We start from the raw sequence: 23,461 nt of genomic DNA on the forward strand, positions 1-23,461 counted from the left end.
CGCCTCGAGGCAGAAATGGAGAACATCATGCAGCGGAAGAAAGATTTCGACGCAAAGATGAAAGCCTTCACGATCCCTCACAAGGCCAAGCCACCGGTGATGGAGCCGGTCGAGGAGGAAGAGGAGATCGCCGAAGTCACCGAGGAACAAGACCAGGACGTCGAGGTGATCGACGACCAGGAGGAGTTCGAGAACCCCTACGATAGTTACAACTATGGGGAGGAGGAGGAGGGCAGGACAGACACAGAGTCGGCACCCTCGGACCTTCAGGAGGTAGATTACATCGATGTCGACACAGACAGCCCGGAGGAGGTGGTCGACACCTACCCCTCGAGGCCCTCGCCGCCGGACGACATCGGGGCCTACAACTCGGTGATACAATCTGCCGCAGCAGCTTTCAAGCTCAAGCTCGACGAAGAGAAGCAGAAAGCAGACTTCCTTCTAGAAACATTGCTCCCAACACAAACGAGGAGCCAGTTCCTTCCAATGCTCGAGAGCGTCTTGGCTCAGGGGAAGGAAGCTTTCAGGGAGCCCGCAACATGCAAGGCAGTAACTCCCAGAACTGAGAAGAAGTACAAGCATGCCACAAAGGACCCGGCCTACATTCAGGGCACGGTCTCCGCAGACTCCATTATCACGGCCACAGCAAGGAGGAGGGCTAACGTACCCACTACCTCGGGGCCACCACCGGATAAGGAGAGCAAAAGGATGGATCTGGTGGGCAGAAGGATCGAACGGAATGCCGCGACCCACTGGCGCATGGCTAATTCCAACGCCCTGATAAACAGGCACATGTACCAAATCATGGAGGGACTAGGGCAGTTGGTGAAGGACTTGCCCCAGGATGCCAGGCAGAAAGCCGAAAAGCTGGTTGAAGAGGGAAAGAATGCGGCAAATTCTTGCCTTAAGACGGCCCTGGATGGGGCAGACACCGCCAGCAGGCTCATGATGATGGGCGTCACGGAAAGGAGGCACGCCTGGCTCAGAATATCCGGTTTCAAACCGGAAGTGCAACACAGTATCCTGAACACACCGTTCAACGGCAGCACGCTTTTCGGACCAACAGTGGATGAACAGCTCAGCCAACTGAAGAAGGATAACGAAACAGCAAGATCCATGGGAGCATTGCAGTTCAGAGGGAACAAGAGGGGCACCCCGTCACGGAGGCCCGGCGGGAGAGGCGGAAACCAGCCAGGTACATCACACCAGGCTTTCCAGCAAACGCACCAGGCAGACTCGCAGAGTCAGCAGGGTCATCAGAAGCAGCCCTGGCAGTACCAACAAAGAGGCCAGTCCTTTCGAGGGAGAAATGGACGGGGACAAAATAGAAGAGGGGGCCAGCAGCCCACCTCCAAGTGACTTCAAAAAACTCTGTGTGCCCGCCCGCAAGAAAGACCCCAGGGGGCAGCACGTACAGATGGGTCAAGACAAACTAGACACCTACGACCACAGGACACCAGTGGGAGGAAGATTAAGATTCCACCTCCAAGAGTGGAGAGAAATCACATCAGACAAATGGATCCTCAACATTATCCAATTCGGATACTGCATAGAGTTGGAGGCGAGGCCAACAAGCAGAAAACCAAAAAGAAAGCCACTAGCAAGCAAGCAGCTGCAGTGCCTTCAGGAAGAAGCAAAAGAACTCCTGCAGAAGCAGGCCATAGAACGGGTACCCTTCAAGGAAAGAAACACAGGAGTATACTCAACGTACTTCCTGGTACCAAAAGTAGACGAGACAATGAGACCCATTCTCGATTTACGGTTCGTGAACAAATTCATAAGAACGCAAAAATTCAAAATGACCTCCCTGCAAGAGGTGCTCCCACAGTTGCAGATCGGGGACTTCATGTCCACTATAGACCTCAAAGACGCATACCTGCACATCCCAATGAACAGAAAGCACAAGCACATGCTCAGGTTCACCGTCGGAGAAAGCCACTACCAGTTCACGACACTGGCCTTCGGTCTAAAATCGGCACCAAGAGTTTTCACAAAGTGCCTCGCAGCAGTCGCAGCGCACCTAAGAAGGCAGGGAATACACGTATACCCTTACCTGGACGACTGGCTGGTGAAAGCAAACTCATACCAGAAATGCAAGCTGCACGCACATACAGTGACCAGCACGCTCATAAACCTGGGGTTCTCCATCCATTGGAAGAAATCATCAATGGAGCCGGAACAAGTGAAGATCTTCCTGGGAGCACAAATCAACACCTTACAGGGCAAGGTGTTCCCCAGCGAGAAGAGGGCGAGGGCGCTGGTGAAGGAAACTCGCCTCTACCGGAAGGGACAAGCTCGGACAGTGAGGACTGCGAGCAAGATCATGGGGATGATGGCATCATGCATCCACCTGGTACCGAATGTACGACTCCACATGAGACCCATTCAAGAATGGCTACAGGAGCAATGGTCACAAGCTACAGGCAGTTGGGAGGATCTAGTGGTTGTAACGCACGCAGTGCAGAAGGAGATGACATGGTGGACCATGGAGAACATAGCAAAGGGAAAGCCTCTAACGCCCCCAACGCCAACAGTGACCATCACCACAGACGCATCCCTGAAGGGATGGGGCGCTCACATGGAGGAGCTCAAGGTGAGGGGACTGTGGACACCGACGGATGCCACAAAGCACATCAATTACTTAGAATTGAAGACGATCTTCCTTGCACTGAAAGCCTTCCAAACAAGACTGTACAAGCACAAGGTGTTGATACAAACAGACAACACCACTGCGATGTTCTACATCAACAAGCAGGGGGGCACCCAGTCGGCCCCGCTTTCAACGCTAGCGCAGGAGATATGGAGATGGGCCATCCCTCTCAAGATAGACCTACTGGCCATACACCTGCCAGGGAAGGACAACATACAAGCAGATTGGCTCAGCAGGCAGACATCGGCATCCCACGAGTGGGAGCTCAATGCTCAGGAGACAAGGCGCCTATTCGACAGATGGGGAACTCCATCGGTGGACCTGTTTGCCACACGCCAGAATGCAAAATGCCGAAACTTCGCATCCAGGCAGCCCGAGGAAGGGTCACTAGGGAATGCCCTATGGATAGATTGGTCAAGGACATTTGCCTACGCCTTTCCCCCGATACCACTGATGCACAGAGTACTGAGCAAGTGCAGAGCGAGCAACATGACACTGATACTGGTCGCACCACAGTGGGCGAGGCAGACATGGTACTCGCAGATCATGGAGATGACACAGTGTGCACACCACAGATTCAGCAGGCGAAAAGACTTACTCTCCATGCAGAACGGAGAGGTGCTACACCCAGAGCCAGAGAGCATGAGCCTAGTAGCGTGGCTCCTGAGGACATAGAGTTCGCACATTTAAGATTGCCAGAAAGTACACTGAAGGTCCTGCGGGAGGCAAGAAGGCCTAGCACTCGGAAGTGCTATGTGGCAAAATGGAAGAGGTTCACAATATGGTGTAGACAAGAAAGACTTCACAATAAAATGAAGGATTCCACAGTGCTAAAGTACCTGACGCACTTGCTAGAGAAGAACCTTAGCTCATCCTCCCTGAGGGTTCACTTAGCAGCGATAGTCGCCTACACAAGGGGTGAAACTTGCAGGAGTTTCTTCACGTCACAGGTGGTGAAGAGATTCCTAGAAGGGGCGAAAAGGATCGCACCGCCCAAGCGGGTGCCGCCACCGGCATGGAACTTGAACATAGTCCTAACGGAACTCATGAAAGAGCCCTTTGAACCGCTCCACAAGGCGTCCTTAAAGGTGCTAACTATGAAAACAGCTTTCCTGGTTGCAATAACGTCCCTACGCAGAGTAAGCGAGCTTCAGGCCCTGACGCTACAAGAACCCTACATACAAATACACAATGACAGGGTTGTGATGAGGACTGACCCAAACTTCATGCCGAAGGTGGTATCTAAATTTCACATGAACCAGTCTATACAGATACCGAGTTTTTTCCAAAAACCAACAACTGCGGCAGAGCGAGCTCTGCACACCCTGGACGCCAGAAGGGCAGTCATGCACTACATCGAAAGGACGAAGGGACACAGGAAGACAAAACAGTTCTTTGTGTCATTCGCCAACAGTTACATGGGAAAAGCAGTAACCAAAAAGATCATTGCACGATGGATCGCACAGACAATCCAACTCTGCCACAAGCGGGCAGGACAAGAGCTAGCAGAGGGGACACGTGCCCACTCCACTAGGAAAAAGGGCGCTACAATAGCCTTCCTGGCTAACACACCCATACAAGACATATGCCTGGCGGCAACATGGGCTTCGGTGCACACGTTCACGAAGCACTACTGTGTGGACATACAGATGAACAAGGAAGCTCAAGTTGGACAGAAGGTGCTACAGCACATATTCAATACCCAACGCTCATCTTCCACCCAACCGCCACAGAAATGAGAAACCGCTAAAAAATCTATGCACAGCATAGTGAATCCAGAAAGATTCACGCTGCAAAACGAATAGTTTTCTTACCTGTCGGTGTAGTTTTGCAGCTTGAAGATCTTTCTGGATTCACTAGCGAACCCACCCACCTCCGCCAGAAAGATGAGGCTGGAGAGAGAAGAGGTGGTTAACAAAAGAAAGGATATTTAAAAAGTACAAAGCGGTAAAATACCAACTAATTAGAACATTGCCATTACTTCGGAAACGAAAGAAACACGGAAAAAAAGAACCCGAAGATGGCGCCCAAGAGTGGGAGCTTCCGCAGGAAGCATGCCGACGTCACCGGAAATACACCCAAGGGGGTGTGACGCCGACGCCCACCTGGGCTAAGAAAAAAAAAAAAAACCAAAGAAAAGACTACGAATCCGGACCCAACCACAAGACCGCGGAATAATGCACAGCATAGTGAATCCAGAAAGATCTTCAAGCTGCAAAACTACACCGACAGGTAAGAAAACTATTCGGTTCATACTTTTGCTGAAACATTCTAAAGACTGCTGTCAGAATGCTCCTCTTGGTGGGCCAAACTCTCTGTATCCATAATTACTGTGTTTCTGGTTTCCCACTTATGGCTAGAAATTCAGATGTCCTGCCTTCTTCTGCCGTCCGTTCATGAATATATCTGAGAATTCTGTGATGGAAAAGGAACGTTTACTTTCTCTGGCACCTACATCCTGTGCTGACTAGACAGTTTAAAAAAAAAGTTTTATTAGATAGTTCCTCTTCTTGGCCTCCAGTAATTACCTGCCAGACTGAACCTCGTGTGCTAGACTAGACTGGCGAGTAATAGAATCCTTTAAGGGATCGTCTCATAGTATAGCCTAAAAGTAATTCCCTGTTATAGTTTTCACATTTTAAAATGGGTTTCTTGAGTGGTGTTTTATTAAGGATCTTTTTATGTGAAATTATTTGCAAAATTAAGTGTCTGGATATATTTTCTGTTTATGAATTCGGAGAATATTCCATTATGGATAGGATTACATGTAACTTCCTTTTCCTTCCTTAGTGATGTGGCTAGTGTTTGCTGAGGTCACAGTTAAATGTGTGATGGCTTTTGAGTACCAATCACTCCTAAAACTGCATTCTTGAGCTTTATTTCTTCAGTGTTTTGTGATCTGTAGGTGTGATTCTTTTAATGTTTTAATTTCAATAGTCGGAAGCCCACCTTGTTTTCCCGCGAGCGACTGAAGCTCTTCCTGAAGTTACACTGCGAGCTGCACAATGGAGCGCAGAGGCCAAAGGTAACCTTTTTATTTTTTGCACTGTGACTTGTGGGTCATTAGTCTTGGACCAATTAAACTTCACTGAAGCAGAGGGGACTAACCCCTGTGCTACTCGGCTGCTCCTGTACATCATTCACTCTGTCATAGAGACCTATTCATTTCAGCGTTCATTTTTCAAGAGCTCTTAGAGTTGAGGGAGTAGTCTTTCTCCCCAGTGTAAGGAACTTGTTTTAGTTTTTTGTCAAAAATCAGAATTTCGAAAAACAATTTAGGAGTTCTGTCGTGTGATCAGGTGTTGACCAAGTTAGTCCAACAAATGCAAAGTTTTATATCCCACCGCTGATCCACCAATGAAGGAAGCTGGCTCTGTATATACTATATCAAAGTGAGGTATAGTGTGCACAGTCCAGTGGAAACCAAAAGGTAGTCGAGGTAAAAGTACAAAGCACCTCACTCTCCATTTGTGGTAGTGTGGTCGAGCAGTAATGCTTTATCAGAGGGTAATGTTAAGCATTTGTTGTACACACTCAGGCAGCAAATGATGTCATTCATTCAGACTGAACTCAGAAAAATTTGTTTGTATCAAAAATATTTAGTTTATTTCTAGAACCAAGTCGAGACTGGTGCAGGTAAGGGAAAAATAGTTTCAAAATCCTATGCAATGATTTACAGTTGACTCAGTCTGCCAAGGCAGGGTGTGGGTGTCAGAAAGACCGTCACTAACACACCCTGGTCACCAGCAGACTACTACGTCAACGCACTCTACGCTGGAATGAACAAAAACCTCACACGCAAGCTACAGAACATCTAGAACACCACCGCAAGACTGGTCCTCAACCTGCCAAGACACTGCCACATCTCCCAGCACCTGCGCACACGCCACTGGCTCCCCATAGAAGCTAGAGTCACCTTCAAGATGCTCACCCATGCTCACGAGGCCCTCCACGACACTGGACCAGCATACCTGAACAACCGACTCAAATTCCACGCACCCCAAATGACACAACAATCAGCCCAGCTCTCCTACACCTTTCTCCCCCACACCAGAAAGACCAGATCAGGCAGCTGCTCTTTCCTCGCGGCCAGAGCCTGGAACGGTCTCCCTCTCCACCTCAGACCGACATCCCTCCCGATCTTCACAAGAAACCTCAAAACCTGGCTCTTCGACAGAACCCCCTCCTTGATGGACTCGAACCTGTAAACCTCCCCTCCCCCTGCACCTTGAGACTCATGGGTGAGTAGTAGTGCTTAACAAACACGTGATTCATTGAAACACGTGAGACGTTGATTCTTGGAGTCGGGGCCACTGGGGCCCTATTCTCCCTAAAATGTGAGGGGGTTACTGCAACAGAAACCCAGCTTGTCACAGTTGGGGAGTGTTTATAGTGCTCATTAGATCAAAGGCACTTGTTTGGTAAAAGCTAGAACGTCCACATCAGTCTTCTGGAACTCTGGGCAATACATCGTACAATCAAATATTTTCAGCCATAGATTGCAGACCATGTTTCTGATATGGACTGGCAACACTACAACCATGTATCTCCTACAGTAGTAGAGGAAAGAAGATTCAGGACAGTTTCCTGATCCCAACCCTTCCGGCACTGATTAGTAGTGGTAAGACTGGTAGTTGTATGCTAGAAATCGGACAATCCTAGCAGATCACCTGCAGAGTCTGAGCAATGTCGGAGCAGGTGCATTGAGCAGTGTCTTAAGAAAACCATTAGTTTGGTCTTTATTGAGCTGCCTCGCAACATTCAGCAAGATTGGAGTTTCTCCCAGATAAACCTGTTCACAAACATGGAAAATTAGAAACACCCAACTATACATTGCTTAAATCTAAATCCAGAATCTGCACCCTATTGATCATCTGGTTGGAGAACGATCTCCTTTTCTGCCAGTGCCATTGATTCCCACAGACTTCAACAAATTCAGAATGTGGAAGATCTGAATAATCCTGCCCCTCTGATGGTATCCAACACGCCATCGGTTGAAATGGCATCACAGGAGCATACTGAGCATACTAGATCTCTTATCTAGACCTTATGTCAAGATCTTAAACCCGCCCTACCATTGTTCGACTTGGCAGCATGGCTCTTATCTTACTAAATAGCTTTCTGAATTTGCCCTAACACTGGCTAACTTAAAGAAGCTAAACTCCCACCCCACAGGGCCTTGTATGCTTCAAAAGGGAAAAGGTTCTGCATGTCCTCTTTGCAGCAATTCAAATACTTGCCGGGAGGAAGCAGCCCTGCAATTCCTTCGGCACTTTGCGCTGTCCTGTAGCTCTCCTCCGATACAGGTTATCAAGCTGCTTACCACTCCCTACAGAAAGGTGTGTGGGACATTATTTTTCCTCAGTTGAGTTTATGGCGAGCCTGTAAGGTATCAGTTTACTCTCCCGTCGCAGGACCCCCTCAACCAGTGGATGCTTAATATTCTGTTAAAAATATCCTGCTCCCTCTTTTAGAGTATGCAACAAGCATTGTTGTAACACTGATCTTGGAAAACTGCTTTCTTGGTGGTCATTGTGTTGGCGACAAGGTAATCAAAATACAGGCAATGTGTTCTTATTAGTAATAGTTTTCTACTTAAATAGAATAGTCTTGAATACCTCCTTACTTGTTGGGCAGTAGTATCATAACATACTTTGCTACTACCAAGCAGAACAAGGCCAGATGGGCTGTTTAGAATAGTATACCTGGCTGTTAAAGAAAACCCATCTAGCCGTTTCCTAGTAGACTTAAAGCTCACTACAGGAGGAAGGTGTCTCTATTTCGGACTCCAATACAGCCACGCTAGAGGTCTGCCAATACCATTATAATACACTGGCGATTTTTCTTTTAATTAGCACAGCTGCCATAATTGGGAATTGGCGTCAAATTGTTTTTGTGCTTATGAAAATTGACTTTTCCGTTAAGAAGGAAAATCCATTTTTTTCCAATTTCTCAATCGTGTGAATGACTCCAATGAAGTCGTAAACAACTTTCTTCCCCAAAAAGTAGCAATGCTTTTATTTGAATTTCCCTAGGTGTGTTTGTTACATGTGAGGCAATTTGGGATCCTGCTAACCTATGACAATTAACCAGACCAGCTGCCAGTCCATGTTATTTTAGAACCTGCCAAGTACTAGATTTTAAGGTTAAAAAATCTGCAGGCCTTATTGTTGTATTTACCTTAATGTCAGGACTGCTTTTACATTTTTTTTTAAAATCATTATTTGGTAAGTCAGCTTTCTGATTACATTCAAAACTACTTTATCTTCTTTGATAAAGAAAACTTAACCGGAATTAACTTGATGTATGTGCCAATCTAACAAGTGCCCCATGGGACTCATTCTAAAGTGGCACCTTAGTGTCTTAGAAGGAACCCAGAGTTACTCAGACCTATTGATCGGATCAAAATTAATTGCAAAGAAAACAAGATATATGACTGATACAGTTTGCATGTTGTAATGTTTTGACTCCAAACAAGTGTAGCCATCAACCAAGTAAGTGACCATAGTGCAGACGACGCAGTGCTTCAATGGTGATTATATGTACACACAGAACGTAGATAACACTGTACAATTTCCAATGGTTGTATGCATTGATAATGTTCATAACCAGGTGTTTCTATGTCTGTGGAATCCCTTAAAGTTAAATTACATGTAACAGCCAAGAGGGAAGGTTTGCAGACGTTTCAACCCCGTGAAACTGTTTTTTGTCAGAATGTAGACATCGAACAACCACGCCTATCCCAGTCAAAGGTTTCAGTGCCGGAGTTTTCTTTAAGAACTAATACCGATCCACTTCAGGCCAAACGTGGCGAAGCTGGTCCCATACAGATGGAACCAGTACCAATATTGCCAAATTGTCACTTCCAAGTTATTCTTCAACATGAATGTGGTGGAGCTAATTTTACTTCGTTCCGCACCATTGAAGTGTGGAGAGTAAGCATTCTGAATACATTCAAAACTACTTTGTCTTCTTTGATAAAGGAAACTTAACCGAAGCTCACTTGGTGTATACACGAATCAAAAGTATCATTCAGAGTGACCTTCAGAAAGGAAGCATGTTCTGGGATCCCTCACTTGGACAGGACTACTTCAGTCATATTTGACTACCATGACAAGTTGTCATGAAGTACTGGTATTACAAGTATCTTTTACATTTTGACAAATGTATTTGAATAAAACATAAACCTAGTGTTTTTATACATTGAAGACCATGTTGTGAGAAAGTGCCCTCTTTCTTGCATGGTATGCCCCCACTTTTTGCTAAAGTGCTGATGTTCTTTGAGTGTGCCCTGGGCTCCTGCTAATCAGTAACCCAGGGCCTATGTTCCTTCCTTAAAACTGCATTGAAGCCTAAACCCAATTGGCATCTCTGGCCACATGTAAGCCCCTGGTAAATGGTACCACAGGTACCCAGGGCACTGTGACCAGAGAAGGCCTCTAAGGGCTGCAGCACTTAATGTTCCACCCTTAGAGGTTCTGTACCCTTACACTTGCACACTGCCTTTGCAGGCTGCGTGTCTTGGTGCAGAACAAAGTGAAGAGTCGACATGGCACATCTCTGTGCACCATGCCCACAAACCACGGCACTGATCAGTCCTCCCTCTGGCAGGGTGCCCTACACCAGTGGTGTGCATGAGTCCTGTACCCCCTACAGTGCCCAAGCCCATTCCTGGGCACTGTAAGTGCAGTGATGCCATTAAGAGTATATGGTGCTGGGAGTTTGTCATTACGAACTCCACAGCACCATAATGACTACACTTAAGACTGGGAAGTTTGGTATCAAACTTTTCAGCACATTAAACACACACTGATACCAGTGTGGAATTTAATGTAAAATGCACGACAGAGGGCATCTTAAAGATGCCTCCTGAAACCTAACCAACTCCCAGTGTCCTGACTGAGTGGCTGCTTAGGCTGCCACCAACTGACATGTTTCTGGACCCCTGGGTCGAGAGCCAGCTGCTCTTGGGGGCCTGAAACAATGCACATCCTGGGAAGAGGTGCCAAGCCTCCACCCCCAGGATAGGCAGGGTTCACGAAGGAGAAGCTTCAAAGGCATGCCACCTTTGTGAGCCTCTCCAGACCATTTGCTGCTTTCAGCAACTGTTCCCCACTGGTTCTACGCCCCACTTTGGGCGGGAGAGCCGACGGGAAAAACAAGTGATGGAAAGAGGTGTGCCCACCTCTGCCAACTCCACTGCTCAGGTGGGGTAGGAGAGGTGAAGCACAAATCCGAGTCCCCGCCATCCCACTGGCGAGGGGGACGAAAAGGGGTGTACCCACCCCAGGGAAGGGACCCATTGGTCCCTGCCCTTACCTACATGTAACACCCCTAAATCTAGTATTTAGGGGGCACCATGAACCTTGCTTCCTCAGATCCAGCCTGATTGCATGAAAAAAAGACGGACCGATCTGCCGTGCAGACAGCTAACAAGAGGAAGTTGCCCACTGACTTGGCCCAAGCCCTACCGGCCTTTCTCCCCTCGAACCTGCTCCTGCGAAATCCTGGTGTACCCTGCAGCCAGCAACCTCAAAAACCCCAGATGACCTGCCTCCCTTCACTTCCAAAGACTGCTTCTCCTGTCAACACCGGATTTGTTAAACCGCAACCTCTGGCAGCAGCCAGGGACAGCTAATCCAGCCCACTCTGCACCCGCCGAACCCGGCCCGAGCTAGAGTTGGAAAACACCATGAGGAGGTCACCCTGGCGATCCTGACCCGAGATCCGGAGACCCCTGACCTGCCTGAAGCCTCCAGCTGATGCCTGCAGCCTAAATCCAGAAGGCCCCCTAACCGCAACCAGGAGCTGGTAAGAAGATCCAACTCCAAAAGGCACCCCCTGCACCCGACGCGCCACGGCCTTGTGTGCCCAATCTGACGGTGCCTAATCAACCCTTAACTTCCCAACTTACCTCTCCAAGTGGTGGTCGCACCCAGACGTCCTTCCTCTCCCTGTGGAGTTTTGAAATCTAAAGATATTCTTTAAGAATCATGCGAATAACCAAAACCTAATTACATACCTGTTTACAGGAGATTTCCCAGTGCTGAATCTAGGTATCCAGCACGGATTTAGAAGAGTAACATGAAGAGTAACTTACCTGTAATTTACTGAAAAAGCCTATTCATTTCAATGTACTGTATTTGCTAAGTTTTGCAACCTACTGCATCCCCTGTAAATCAAACAAAGTGCAATTCCTATTGCATTTTCAAGCTGTTCTATATCCAGTAATTTATGACTGAAAATTATTTAATGCTTACCTGTGCCAGGCTTGCTTGGTTCTAAAAATAAAACAGTTTATATTTTTATACAAACACAATTGGCCTAGAGTTCAGTTATTGAGTATGTGAATTCATTTACTGAGTGTGTACATCAAATGCTTAACACCGTCCTCTGATACTGCCTTACTGCTCGACCAAGCTACCGCAAATAGAGTAAGGTTCTATCTAACTTTAACCTCTCCCTACCTCTGGGGTCACCTGGTCTCTATACACACTATACCACATTTTGGTGTAGTATGTATAGAGCTAGTTTCCGACAAATGTATCCACTACTGGTTACTTCTATGCGTCAATTCGCTAAAAGTTAGTGCTATGTTCAGCCTTTCTGATACTTAGTGAGAATAGATTAAGTTTAGCTTTGCCCAGAAATTATTTAGCTGGGTTTCTGATCAAGATTTTCGAGGTTTCTTATTTTAACCAGAAAACTGAGCCTATCTGACCTAGAACTTGGATACATTTTGTCAAAGCAAGCATTTGGTTACACATTGTTACTATAAGTATTAGATTACTTGCCCATTAATTTCGGATTGGTCATTTAGCTGCTGTTTTTTTCTCTGAAGTCAGTTTCTTCTTTATAATTGTTGTTGTTGTCCCTCATTTGATTTGCATATTCTGCCTTTCATGTGCTGCTTTGTTGAGCAGGTGATTTATTCATGTCTCTTTTGTCTAAGGCAACCTCCATTATCAAGTACAAGGTCTGCGAGAAGTCCTTCTCTCAGGTTTTTCCTGATGATCCACCTGCCTTCGCCTCTTCTCTTCCAGCACCACAGAGGAAGCCGCCCAAAAACCGGGTAGTTGTGAGCCCGGTAGTAAGTCCGATGGCGCGTCCGGTAAGTGCTCCATTGGAGAAGTGGGAATGGTTAAACAACCTAGGATTTCATCTCCCGTCAGTGAGTGCCGCGGGAGGAGCAGTCATTCTCAATTATTACTTGAATCTAGATTGCGTTATATGTCGCCGGCACATAGAATTTAATCTTTATCACCTTGAAAGTGTTCTTCACCTTGAGTGTTTGACGATGAGATTAAGCCTCTGGTGCTTCTCTCTTATTCGATGTAGTCTGTCACATTTTGTTGAAGCCACTATGACCCTTCACGCGTCTTGTTTGTGAACTCTGCATTAGTATTGTTCTATGCCTATGTACAATAGTGGGCTCTTTTGCCACCTTTCCTCTGCGTGTGTTGCTCACAAGCTGATATTGTTCCTTTCAGATGGATGGCTTTGTCAACAGGCCAGTTATTGGAGTTGATCAGTATTATGCAGCCATGGAAAGGGAGAAGCTGCTGGCGCTTCGAGAAGAGATGCAGGCGATGGGCAAGTGACCTACACTCCCAGACTTATCCCTGTCCCCTTTTCAGACACTACGACTCCATTTCCATCATCAGCTTTGTGAATTATCGCCACACTTTGTTTCAAAGGTTATTCTATAAAAATATGGCTATCTCAAAAATGAAAAAGTCCTAACATAAAGAAGGAAAGTTTCAATTTTGTTAAGAACACGTAGGCATGGATTATGCTTTACTTTATTGAATTTTTACAGCAGCCATCAATAGGCTACAATCCAGTTAATACATCAGTAGGTCCCCAAACATGTGACTTGCATAACCATTAATGTCCAGGATACTATATAATGTAACATCCTCCCGCTGTCCTCTTTCTGTGCATGAATGGTGGCGTTAGCAATGCTGCCCTGAAGGATGGTTTTTACCTCCTTTAGAGAAATGCGAACTCCGATACCTATACTTGATAATTACATCACAAAATACCAATCATATCAGTGCATATCCTTACCATGAAATCCAAGAACAATACATCATCTAATATTATAACGATTTAACATACTTATCCCCAACATAGCCGGTTCTGCTTCTGGTAGGACTCTTCAAAAGACGAACGGTGGGATAATCCTTTGTGTCCTTAATAAAACTGAAACTTAAAGATGGGTAGGAATTTCTTCATTCTATGTCCGGATCAGAGGCTCTGATTATACTCTTTTGACGCATACTTTTTGATTGTGCCAAAGATTACTTGACTGTTCCACGCTTCCTTGTGGTTCTATCACCAGGTCTTCTCTGTTATGGACACTTCTGTCAGAATCACTTCGGCAGAATAGGAAATTCCCGTCTGAAGGTGCTTAATTTTCAGTTGTCGTAGGGCCTTGTAATATAATGGACCTTGAAAGATCTCTTGGATAGAAGACAATGGAAGTCCATCTATCCCTACCAGAGTATGAAGAGAAATCCAATCTGATGCAATCACTCTCCTCCGTCCTTTTTTGATCACGTTGACCCTCCTGTAAGCTAATTCTTGGATCGCTTCCTGGGAATCTATAGTAAAACTGAGAATACCATCCTGAGTTCCAGAATCTGATTCGATTTTGATTGATTTGATGATGAATGCCAAGTCCTCCTGATAGGAAACAGCCAAGTCAGCTTGATTCAGCTGTGTATTCCTGTCCTGTGCCACAAAGATCATGTTGTTTGGGTATCTTCTCAATCTGCAACCCCTTGACCGCAACCAAGCCCCCCATGATTTTAGCAGCTTTGAGAAGCACCATGGGCAGAAGAAAGGCTGAAGAGTATCACTTTCAAAGTCCCAAACCTAATCTCTCCAGAGGAACTGTAAGAACCTTCGGACAGCTGGGAAAATTGGTATGAACAGGTAAGCGTCCTTCAAATCCAACCTGATAAGTCAGCCCCCATGCCTGAGAATGGCCATCAAAAGATGGATGCCCTCCATCTTGAAATCTGTAGATCAACCAACTAGAATACCCCACCTCACCCTTTTTTACTACAGAGATATTGCTTAAGAATCCCTTTGGGTGATTATACGACTTCTTGATCTATAATGCTGCAGACCTTTTGTGAAGGAGATGGGATGCAATCGTAGCTGTTGGATTTGGATTCCCCAAATCTCTGTTTAGAACTTCTACACTGTCTGAATGATCTATTTATTGGAAGAAATCTCCTCCCATTTTCTCAGGCATTCTGCCGTTAGACAGAGCTCATGTTTCATTACCAGTCATTGGGGTTTTTGGCTGACTGTTTTCAATCTCTTAGGGCGCCCAGTGGACGGTACGACTCGTGAAGCCCAAAGCAATTGATTATCGATTGCCAATACCATCAAAGCTAGACCATCCTTCTTTTCCAGAGCACGTCCTATTTGATTATTGAAGCCGCATAAGGGGGAGAGCGGGAGCTTAAGCCCACAGCGCAAGTGTGGATGCAAGAGCGTGGGCCAACAGTTATAAGCAGATAATTACCATTCCTACAATCGGTCTAAATACAAGAGAAATGCAGGAGCACTTATGAGGTCGCCGTGAGCTGTAAAGAAAGAGGATAATGGGTCGATAATGATAGATTGTGCAGGCTAATGGACATTTTCATTGGTTATGGAAGTCACATGTTTGACATATTGATGTATTTGTGGGAGCTGTACATTTTTTGGTGGCTGCTGTGAAAATTCTGTAAAAGTAAAGCATGATCGGAGCGTATGTTTCCGCCATAGAATTTCGGATAGTCTGTGAGGAAACAGATTACTCCTGTTATTTTCCTTTCAAAACCAGGAGCGTGCATGAAGTGCCATAGGTTCACTTGTTTAAGCATTTTCATATAAAGAGGAATTGACTGGTGCCTCGGAACTGGAAAAGAGGAAACTCACTTGTCTTTCTTAGTGAACAGTATTTTTCTCCCACTGGCATGCATCTGTTTGGAATGTGTGTTTTTTTAAGGCCACTCTACAAGGGCATGAGATGGCTGGCACCCTTGAGGTACGGGAGGCTTTGAGTACTCTGAAGGTACATGTTCTGCCCTGGCATTAGGATGCCCCCCTCGTTTCCCGTTGCATTCCCCCAGCTACTGTTTTATAGCCTTTGCCTTCTCTCTATTTGCGTAGACCGTGGTCTTCAACACTTTCCTTTCCAGGCTAGTTTCTGCTGGAAGGAATTGGATGCGTTGTAAAATTCCTGAGTGTGTATATAGCCTTTCCAGAAGTCTTTTATTTAGGCATAATGTTTTGGTTGTCCGCAACATATATATTCTATTCTGATGAGGGCTTTGTCGGCTCTTTTCATTCGCTGATCTGATTGAGTGTAATGCACGTTTTGTTCCACCCTCCCACCCACCCACAGCTCACTGCCTGGTGCAGTGATGTCCATCTACCTCAGATCTTGGCATTCTGCTGACTCAGAGTAGTTCCTCAGTGCCATCAGCTGGTGTGCCATTGCATGCTTTAAAACATTTCTTTTACTCTTATTTATTTATTATTAATTTTGCAAGGTTCAAGGAGCTTCCCAGATATTGCTACTGGTCCCTCACGAAGATTGCAGTGCACTGCACCTTACTCCACATGTGCACTGCTTGCAGCTATCGCCTTTGTTAGTGGCTGTAAATCAATACAATATAAGTCCCTTTGCATGTGCACGGCAGACCATCTTTGACTGGTCTTCCAACACATTCCAGGGTGTTTCAAGGGAGTGTGTACTGAGTCACAAAAGATGCTTTAGTCAATCATTTGGGTAGGCTTTGTTGCAGTGTAAAAATTAGATCAATAGCTGCCACACTGGATATTGCGCTTGAGCCTTTGGGCTGCGGAGAGCACTGGCTAGTGGCATACTTCATACTCCTGTCTATGTATCTACTATGCCCGCTATGCTCAGGCATTGCAAATAAACTACATGCACAGAATCTCTGATGGGCTAATAAGTAAATTATACGTTTCTGAGCATCGGATGTACTTTGCTCCATCCCTGTTATCATGTTTAACTTTATATTGCCAAAGTCCCTTGTTTTGCTCATCGCACAACTGCCAGTGAATCCTAATGCCCCACAGTATACATTGTTCTGTACGTAGAGTTGACCCGTGGAAAGCAAGTAGAAATATCTGCCTACATTTTTTGCAGAATATGCAATCTGTTAACACCAAATTCTCTGTTGAACAGTCTTATGTATTGCACATTAGCAAATTGATCATTCAGAAAAATGGGAAAAATAAAACCTACCTGCAGAGGTTGCAGGAGCGACTTGGGGAACCGCTGTGTGCTGCCAGCTAGAAAAGCTACCCGCATTTTCTGTGCTGTCTGATCATACAGAGATTTGTGCTTAATCACATTGAGCCCCCATTGGTAATATTCTGGAATTTCATAATTAAAAGTAATGTAGGGATTCAGTTTTTTACATTGTTGGTTGAAGAGGCAGTTGGCCAATGCAGACCTGAAGGACTTTCAGCGCAGGATGGTGTGGTGCTTGCCTAGTAAACATAGCATCCATAGGTGCATATTGTTACTGACAAAAAAATATTCTGTCCCAAATAGGATGTTCTAGGAAGTCCAGACCTTCAATGTAGCTGTCAGTCTTCTGCTATTCTTGTTAAAGCTCGCTTAAACGCCAGCTGAATTTCATTGCTTCTGTCCTAATTTCCTTCTCTTGGCCAATGCTCACTGCTGACCCAATAGGGAAGCAAAGGCATCTTGCCGATTCATGCAGATATGTTTGAGGGCTGTTATTTAAGGCCTTGACCATTGCTGTAGTAGCTGTCACATCCCCTGTCCCACCAGCCATTCATTTGCCATGTGCACTTTCCATATGTGATGCATTTTTTGTTTTTTGAGCAGCGTATGAGAAAGCAAAGATGCAGAGAGCACATTTCGATGTGATGGAAGCTGCCAGGAGAAGAGAGCGAGAAGAAAGGGAGAGGGAGAGAGAAGAGCTGAGAAAGCTATGGGAGGAGGAGCGCCTAAAGAAGAAAGAGGAGAAGGAAAGGCAGAAGATGGAGCGTGAGAAGGTCATTCTTACAGGTGTTGGGGATGACCAGGGAGTTGGGAGGGGTGTGGTGAGGGCATGAGCTTTGTCCTCTATCGTGTATTATGAACTGCTCATATTCCCTGTTAGAAGCATTTTGTATTCCTTCTGTAGAAAAACCGTGCACAGTCAATCAATTAGTTCATATTTGTAGAGCGCTGCTTGTCCCCACGGAGGGTCTCCAGGTGGTTGCTGCTGGGCTCAGTCAAACATCCAGGTCGCGAGTCCCCTCCTAAACTCGGTCAGCGATGGTGCGGAATTGGAGGGATAGGATGTTCCATGTTTTGGTGGGGGGATGGGAGAATGAGCGTCCTCCGGTGAGGCTGCAACAAATGCGTGGCATCTCTGCGATGGCGAGATGTGCGGAGCGTTGGTTCCTGTGTGACTGGTGGAAGTGTAGGCGGTGGTTCAAATAGGCAGGTCCTTGGTTATGGAGAGCTTTGTAGGCGTGGGCCAGGAGCTTAAAATGGCATCTATTCCGAGCAGGGAGCCAGTGGAGGTCTTTGAGGTGTTGGGTAATGTGAGTTCTTTTGGGCAGGTTGACTATCAGTTTGACCTCTGTATTCTGGATAGACTGTAGCCTTTGCGTGAGTTAGTGGTGGTGCCTGTATAGAATGCGCTGCTGTAGTCCAGTCGGCTGGTAGTGAGCACCCAGGTTACCGTTTTCCTGTTGTTGATGGGGAGCCCTTTAAAGATCTTGCGGACCATGCGTAGCGAGTGGAAGCGGGCTGAGGACACTGTTGACTTGACATTCCATGGATAGTTCTCTGTCGGGGATGATGCGGAGGTTGCGGGTGTGGTTTGTTGGAGTGGGGTGGCCTCCAGAAGTCGTTCCAGAGGTTGGTGTACCGGTCAAAGATGAGGACTTCATATGGTCTGTGTTGAGTTTGAGGCAGTTATCCCTCATTCAGGCTGAGACATTTTTCATACATTTGTGGAAGTTGGTCTTTGCCGAGACGGGGGAGGGGGGCGGGGGGCGGGGGGGCAGCTGAGTGATGGGATGTGCTGGGCATCATTGGCGTAGGAGATGTTGATGTGGTGAGATCTGACAATGTCCGCGAGTGTCGTCATGTAGATTTTGAAGAGTGTATGGCTCAGGGATGAACCTTGTGGTACCCCACAGATGTGTTTTGCCTGTGATGTGAAAGGGGGGAATTGGATTTTTTGGGTGCGTCCAGCAATGAAGGATGCCATCCATTTAAGAGTTGCATCTGTGATGCCGACCTGTAGTAGGCGAGTGATGGGAAACATTGTCAAAGGCTGTGGAGAGGTCGAGCAGGATCAGGGTGGCTAATTTTCCTTTGTCTATTAAGGTGCTAATGTCGTCCACGGCGGTGATCAGGTCTTTCTCAGCCCAGTAGTTGGATCTGAAGCCTGACTGTGATTGGTCCAGAAGGTTGTTTTTCTCCAGGTGTTCAGTGATTTGAAGGTTGATGTCTTTCTCCAGGACCTTGGCGGGGAAGGGGAGTAGTGAGATGGGTCGGTAGTTCTGCAGCTCTCATGGGTCTGCTGAGGGTTTCTTGAGGAGTGGTCTGACCTCAGCGTGTTTCTAGGCATCTGGGAAGGTGGCCGTAGATAAGACTTTGAGGATGGCGGTGAGCTGGCTGCCAATTTAATCTCTGCCGAGGTTGAAGAGCTGGTAGGATCAATCCTATTCTCTACCCTCTTCAACCTCTACATGGAACCTCTTGCACAGATCCTGAAACAAGTTTGAATTGCCTTCCATCTGAATGCAGATGACACCCAATCCATTTCAAAATCGCTTATCTGAAAGATTTCCAACATCTCAACAACACACACTCCCGGATACACAGCTGGCTCAACAACAATCACCAAAAATTAAACTCAAACAAAACCGAACTCCTCATCAAGCCAAAAATAATTCCTGCCCCATCCACCAGTTGCTTGACAGTTCAACGGCACAACACTGCAAACTTTCTTCATCCCACTCCGTCACATCACGTGAGGACCTGAAGACTGTAATCCAATCCCTTCTCCTATCCAAGCTGGATTATGGCAACGCAATGATCACTAGCACTCCACCTTCTGCCAATGAAGTCCACACTTGGTGCAGGTGAAGCGAGGACTATACTCCAAACATCCTGCATAACACAAAGCTCTACTCGGGGGGGGGGGGGGGGGGGGGGTAAACTACCTAGCCTGCCAACAAACTAACTAAAGCAGGGAAAAAAATTGCTCTGCGAAGCTCCCACACCAGTCTCTTCATCCCTCCCAAATTCAAGAAAACCAGGGCCTCACTATATCGTCTCTGGTAAAGCACCGAGAACTCTGAATGCTTTTCCCAAAGAACTGCATGACAACCAATCCCTCCTCCTCTTCAAAAACAACTGAAAACTATCTCTCCTCTAACTCCTCATTTAATCCACCCAATACCTGCCCAACAAAATATCACTCTGAACTCTATCCCAACCCCTCATCTTTCATCCTGGGTGTGAAAGTGTCTCTATTTGCATGGTTAGCTCCCACTTGTTGCCTGGTTTTGATGTGGTTTCAGTTGTAGGTTTCAGTTGTAGTGCACAGGGTCCCTGCCAGCCAGGTCACCTGTGCCAGTGCTTAATTGGTACTTCTGCCCTCAAAGTCCTTAGTAAGTGATACCCTGGGTACATAGAGCTTGGGAGCTGAAGAGGGTCCCTTGTGGCCTGTGAGGTGAAAATCTAAGTTGACATGGCACCCAACCAGGATGCAATGCCAGCCAGCACTGCCTGAAGGTGTAGGTACGTCACCCTTATGGCATGCCTTACAGCCCTAAGCCAGGGTGCACTGTACCACAGGCGAGTGCATATCTGCATGAGCAGATGTGCCTCTACAATATTAGTGTTAATTCCTTAATGTTAATGTTGTAAGTGCCAGTGAAGCCGTACAGAGTAAATGGGCTAGGAATTCGACCACTCTAGTTCCACAGCACCATGATGGCTTCACTGAACACAGGAGTGTTTGGTACCAAAATACTCCTCTCAATAAATCCACACTGATGCCAGTCAGATGTATTGTACCATGTACTCAGACACCTCAGATGTGCCCCCTGAAAACCTACCAACCCTGTTGTGGTCTCTGACTGGCTGTTTGCAGCCAGCCACCACCAGCCATGTTTCTGGGTCCCTGGGTAGAGAGCCCCTGCTCTCTTGGACCTGAAACAATACTCATCCTGGGCAGAGGTGCCATCTCCTCTCCTAAGATGGGCCAGTGTTCGAAGGGGTAAGCTTCAAAGGCCCGCCGCCTTTGTAATCTGACCCCTGCCTCTGCTGCCAGCGCAACAGATGGAAACCCACGGTTAACACCCCCACTTTGGATGGGAAAACCGGTGGGTAAACATAGACCACCTCTGCCAACTCCCACCCAAACATAGAATAGATGTGCCCACCTCTGGAGGGGGAAACTAGATGAAGCGCATCTTTTAGTCCCTGCCATCTTGAAGATGAGGAGACCCCTCTTATCAGGGCAAAGTCTATGCCCCCTCCCAAATGTGTGGCTTAATAGAGGGTGTAGTCACCCCAGGTAAGGTGCCCATTGTCCATATCTGCTACTCTCCTAAACTGCCCCTCAATCTAGTATTTAAGTGGCTCCTCTAGACCTAGATACTGGATCTGCAACGACCTAAGAAGAAAGACCTCCTTGCAGAGAAAACTGAAGGCGACGACTGCCTTGGCCCCAGCCCTACTGTCCTGTCTCCAGCTTCTGCGAACCTGCAACCTATCTTGCAGCCAGTGCCCTCAGGAAATTCTGGGAGGACAGCTGTTTTCGAAAAAGACTCCAATCTCCCGTGGACAGTAGACCTCTCGAAGAAATCTACTCCCAAGGACCCTGGATCTGGTGGATCCACATCTCCTGCCCACTCTGCACCTTACGCCTACAGCCTCAGAGTGGCTCACCTGTGCAGTGAAGTCTCCCCAGCGATCCTGACTTTGTGTCCAGCATTGGCTGACCTCTCCTGATCTCCAAGGTGGTGCCGACTGCGTGTATTCAAAGTCTTCCCTGGACCGCGGCCGGCTCCAGTAAGAAGACTCTGGCCTCAAAAAGCACCCCTGCACCTGAAGCCCATGGGCCTTGGTGAGCTTAACCACCAGTGCTCTTACGACCCCCTACATCTCTATTTACCTCTGCTGTCATTGGTCTTCCTCCTGCAACCTCCGGTGCCATGCCTGCAGCTCGTTTGCCAAAAGAAGAATCGCCACGCACTGGAATTGCACCCTGTAACCGTCCGTCCCTGTGCCGCTGATGGCATATGTTGGGTCCTGCTTTGTTACTGACCCCCTTATGCTGGTCCTAATCCCCAAAGCTTGCCCCTGCAATCGATCCACTTACCTACACACAGTGTGGCTCCAGGCGCCCCAGACTCCGTTTAAAAGCCTTGGGCCGAACTCTGATTTTGCACCCGACATCCCCTGTGCCACTGGTGGTGCAACTTTGGTACTCACCTCACACTTGCTGACTTTTGGTCCTGAAGACTGGAATTGTAAGTGTTACTTACCTGTTTAACCACTATATTGTTTTCCTCATAGGAGAAAATTGAACTGTTTGAAAATATTCGAAGTGCCGATTTTTAAAAGGGAAAAGTATTTTCATTTAGAAACATACCTACCATATTGCGATCTTGGTCTTAAAATACAAACTATATTTTTCTAAAATTGATGGGGATTTTCTTGAGTCGTGCGTCCATTATTGGTCAATGTTGTGCAATAAATGTCTTACACTCCTCTGTGTTAGGCCTAAGGCTGCTCATCATACTACCACTAATAGAGCACTTTGGGTTTTACGTTGAGCCCTGTACACTTTTGGGGAACCCCTGGTCCCTGTGCACGGTATGACCACCTAGTGGCATACCATAAACAGAGCCAGCTTCCTACATCAGTCATTAACCTAGATGGGTGTTTAGGTCTGGCAACTATCACCTGACCTTTTATCCTACACCAATATTATTCTACAGTCCTTTGCTTCCACACAAATACGTCTCCTTCCAATGCTGCTTACTAGTAATGCGCCACATTAATGGACAACATTCCTTTAAATACAGACTTTTTGGCATTAGCAATCACTTGTTAGGGTTTTGTTATGCATACAATACAGCACCAGCTGGCGAAAAGTACTCCAGAACAAAATTGTTGAAGGCCTATAATCTTTTGCCTCTTCATCGCACCCCTCCCCTGAGAAACGAGGGAATGGATGCAAAAACTTGCTTCTAACAGACAGTTATTTGTTATTAACCTTTAATGTTTTAATTTCAGGAAAGGGAAAAACTTCGTGAAGAGAAGCGAAAACATGCAGAGTATGTGAAGTTATGGAGGAAGCCAAGGGAAGACCTGGAATGCGAGGACCTCAAGGTTTGTGTGCATGCTTTTATCGTTTGTGGTACATACAGAGCATGTTGTGGAAGTCTCTAGTGCCGTGGTTCGTAACCTGTGGTCCTTGGACCCCTGGCGGTCCACGAAGTCTACTCAAGGGGTCCACGATTACCTAAAAAATTAAATATAAACAGATGAATAAAATGTATGTAAATGAAGCAGCGAAATTTAAAGTTGAACATTTTCAAATGTTCTGTAAATGTGACAGAATTTGAAATTGTGGGCTAAAAATGAAGTTTGAATGACTTGAGAGCAGGTAAAGTGTATCAAACAGAATACAGTGTGTTTGATGAGTGGCCTCAATTTAAGTTAGAAAAGCTCCAACATTCCCATTAAAATAGATTTTTAAAAATATTTATTTATGAATAAAATAA

General features: G+C 46.5%; 1 protein-coding gene across 1 annotated transcript in view; it reads left to right on the plus strand.

Annotated features, from left to right (window-relative positions):
• BAZ1A (bromodomain adjacent to zinc finger domain 1A) overlaps positions 1 to 23,461 on the plus strand; it is a 296,099-nt gene that overhangs the window by 71,068 nt on the left and 201,570 nt on the right. Inside the window, exons 5-9 of the mRNA XM_078659379.1 lie at positions 5,588 to 5,675; positions 12,603 to 12,761; positions 13,141 to 13,243; positions 17,541 to 17,710; positions 22,971 to 23,066. Coding sequence (XP_078515505.1) covers positions 5,588 to 5,675; positions 12,603 to 12,761; positions 13,141 to 13,243; positions 17,541 to 17,710; positions 22,971 to 23,066 — 616 coding nt within the window. The remainder of the gene's footprint in view (positions 1 to 5,587; positions 5,676 to 12,602; positions 12,762 to 13,140; positions 13,244 to 17,540; positions 17,711 to 22,970; positions 23,067 to 23,461) is intronic.

The sequence above is a fragment of the Lissotriton helveticus genome, chromosome 9 (genome assembly GCF_964261635.1).
Source record: "Lissotriton helveticus chromosome 9, aLisHel1.1, whole genome shotgun sequence".
In the NCBI taxonomy this organism is placed as follows: domain Eukaryota; kingdom Metazoa; phylum Chordata; class Amphibia; order Caudata; family Salamandridae; genus Lissotriton; species Lissotriton helveticus.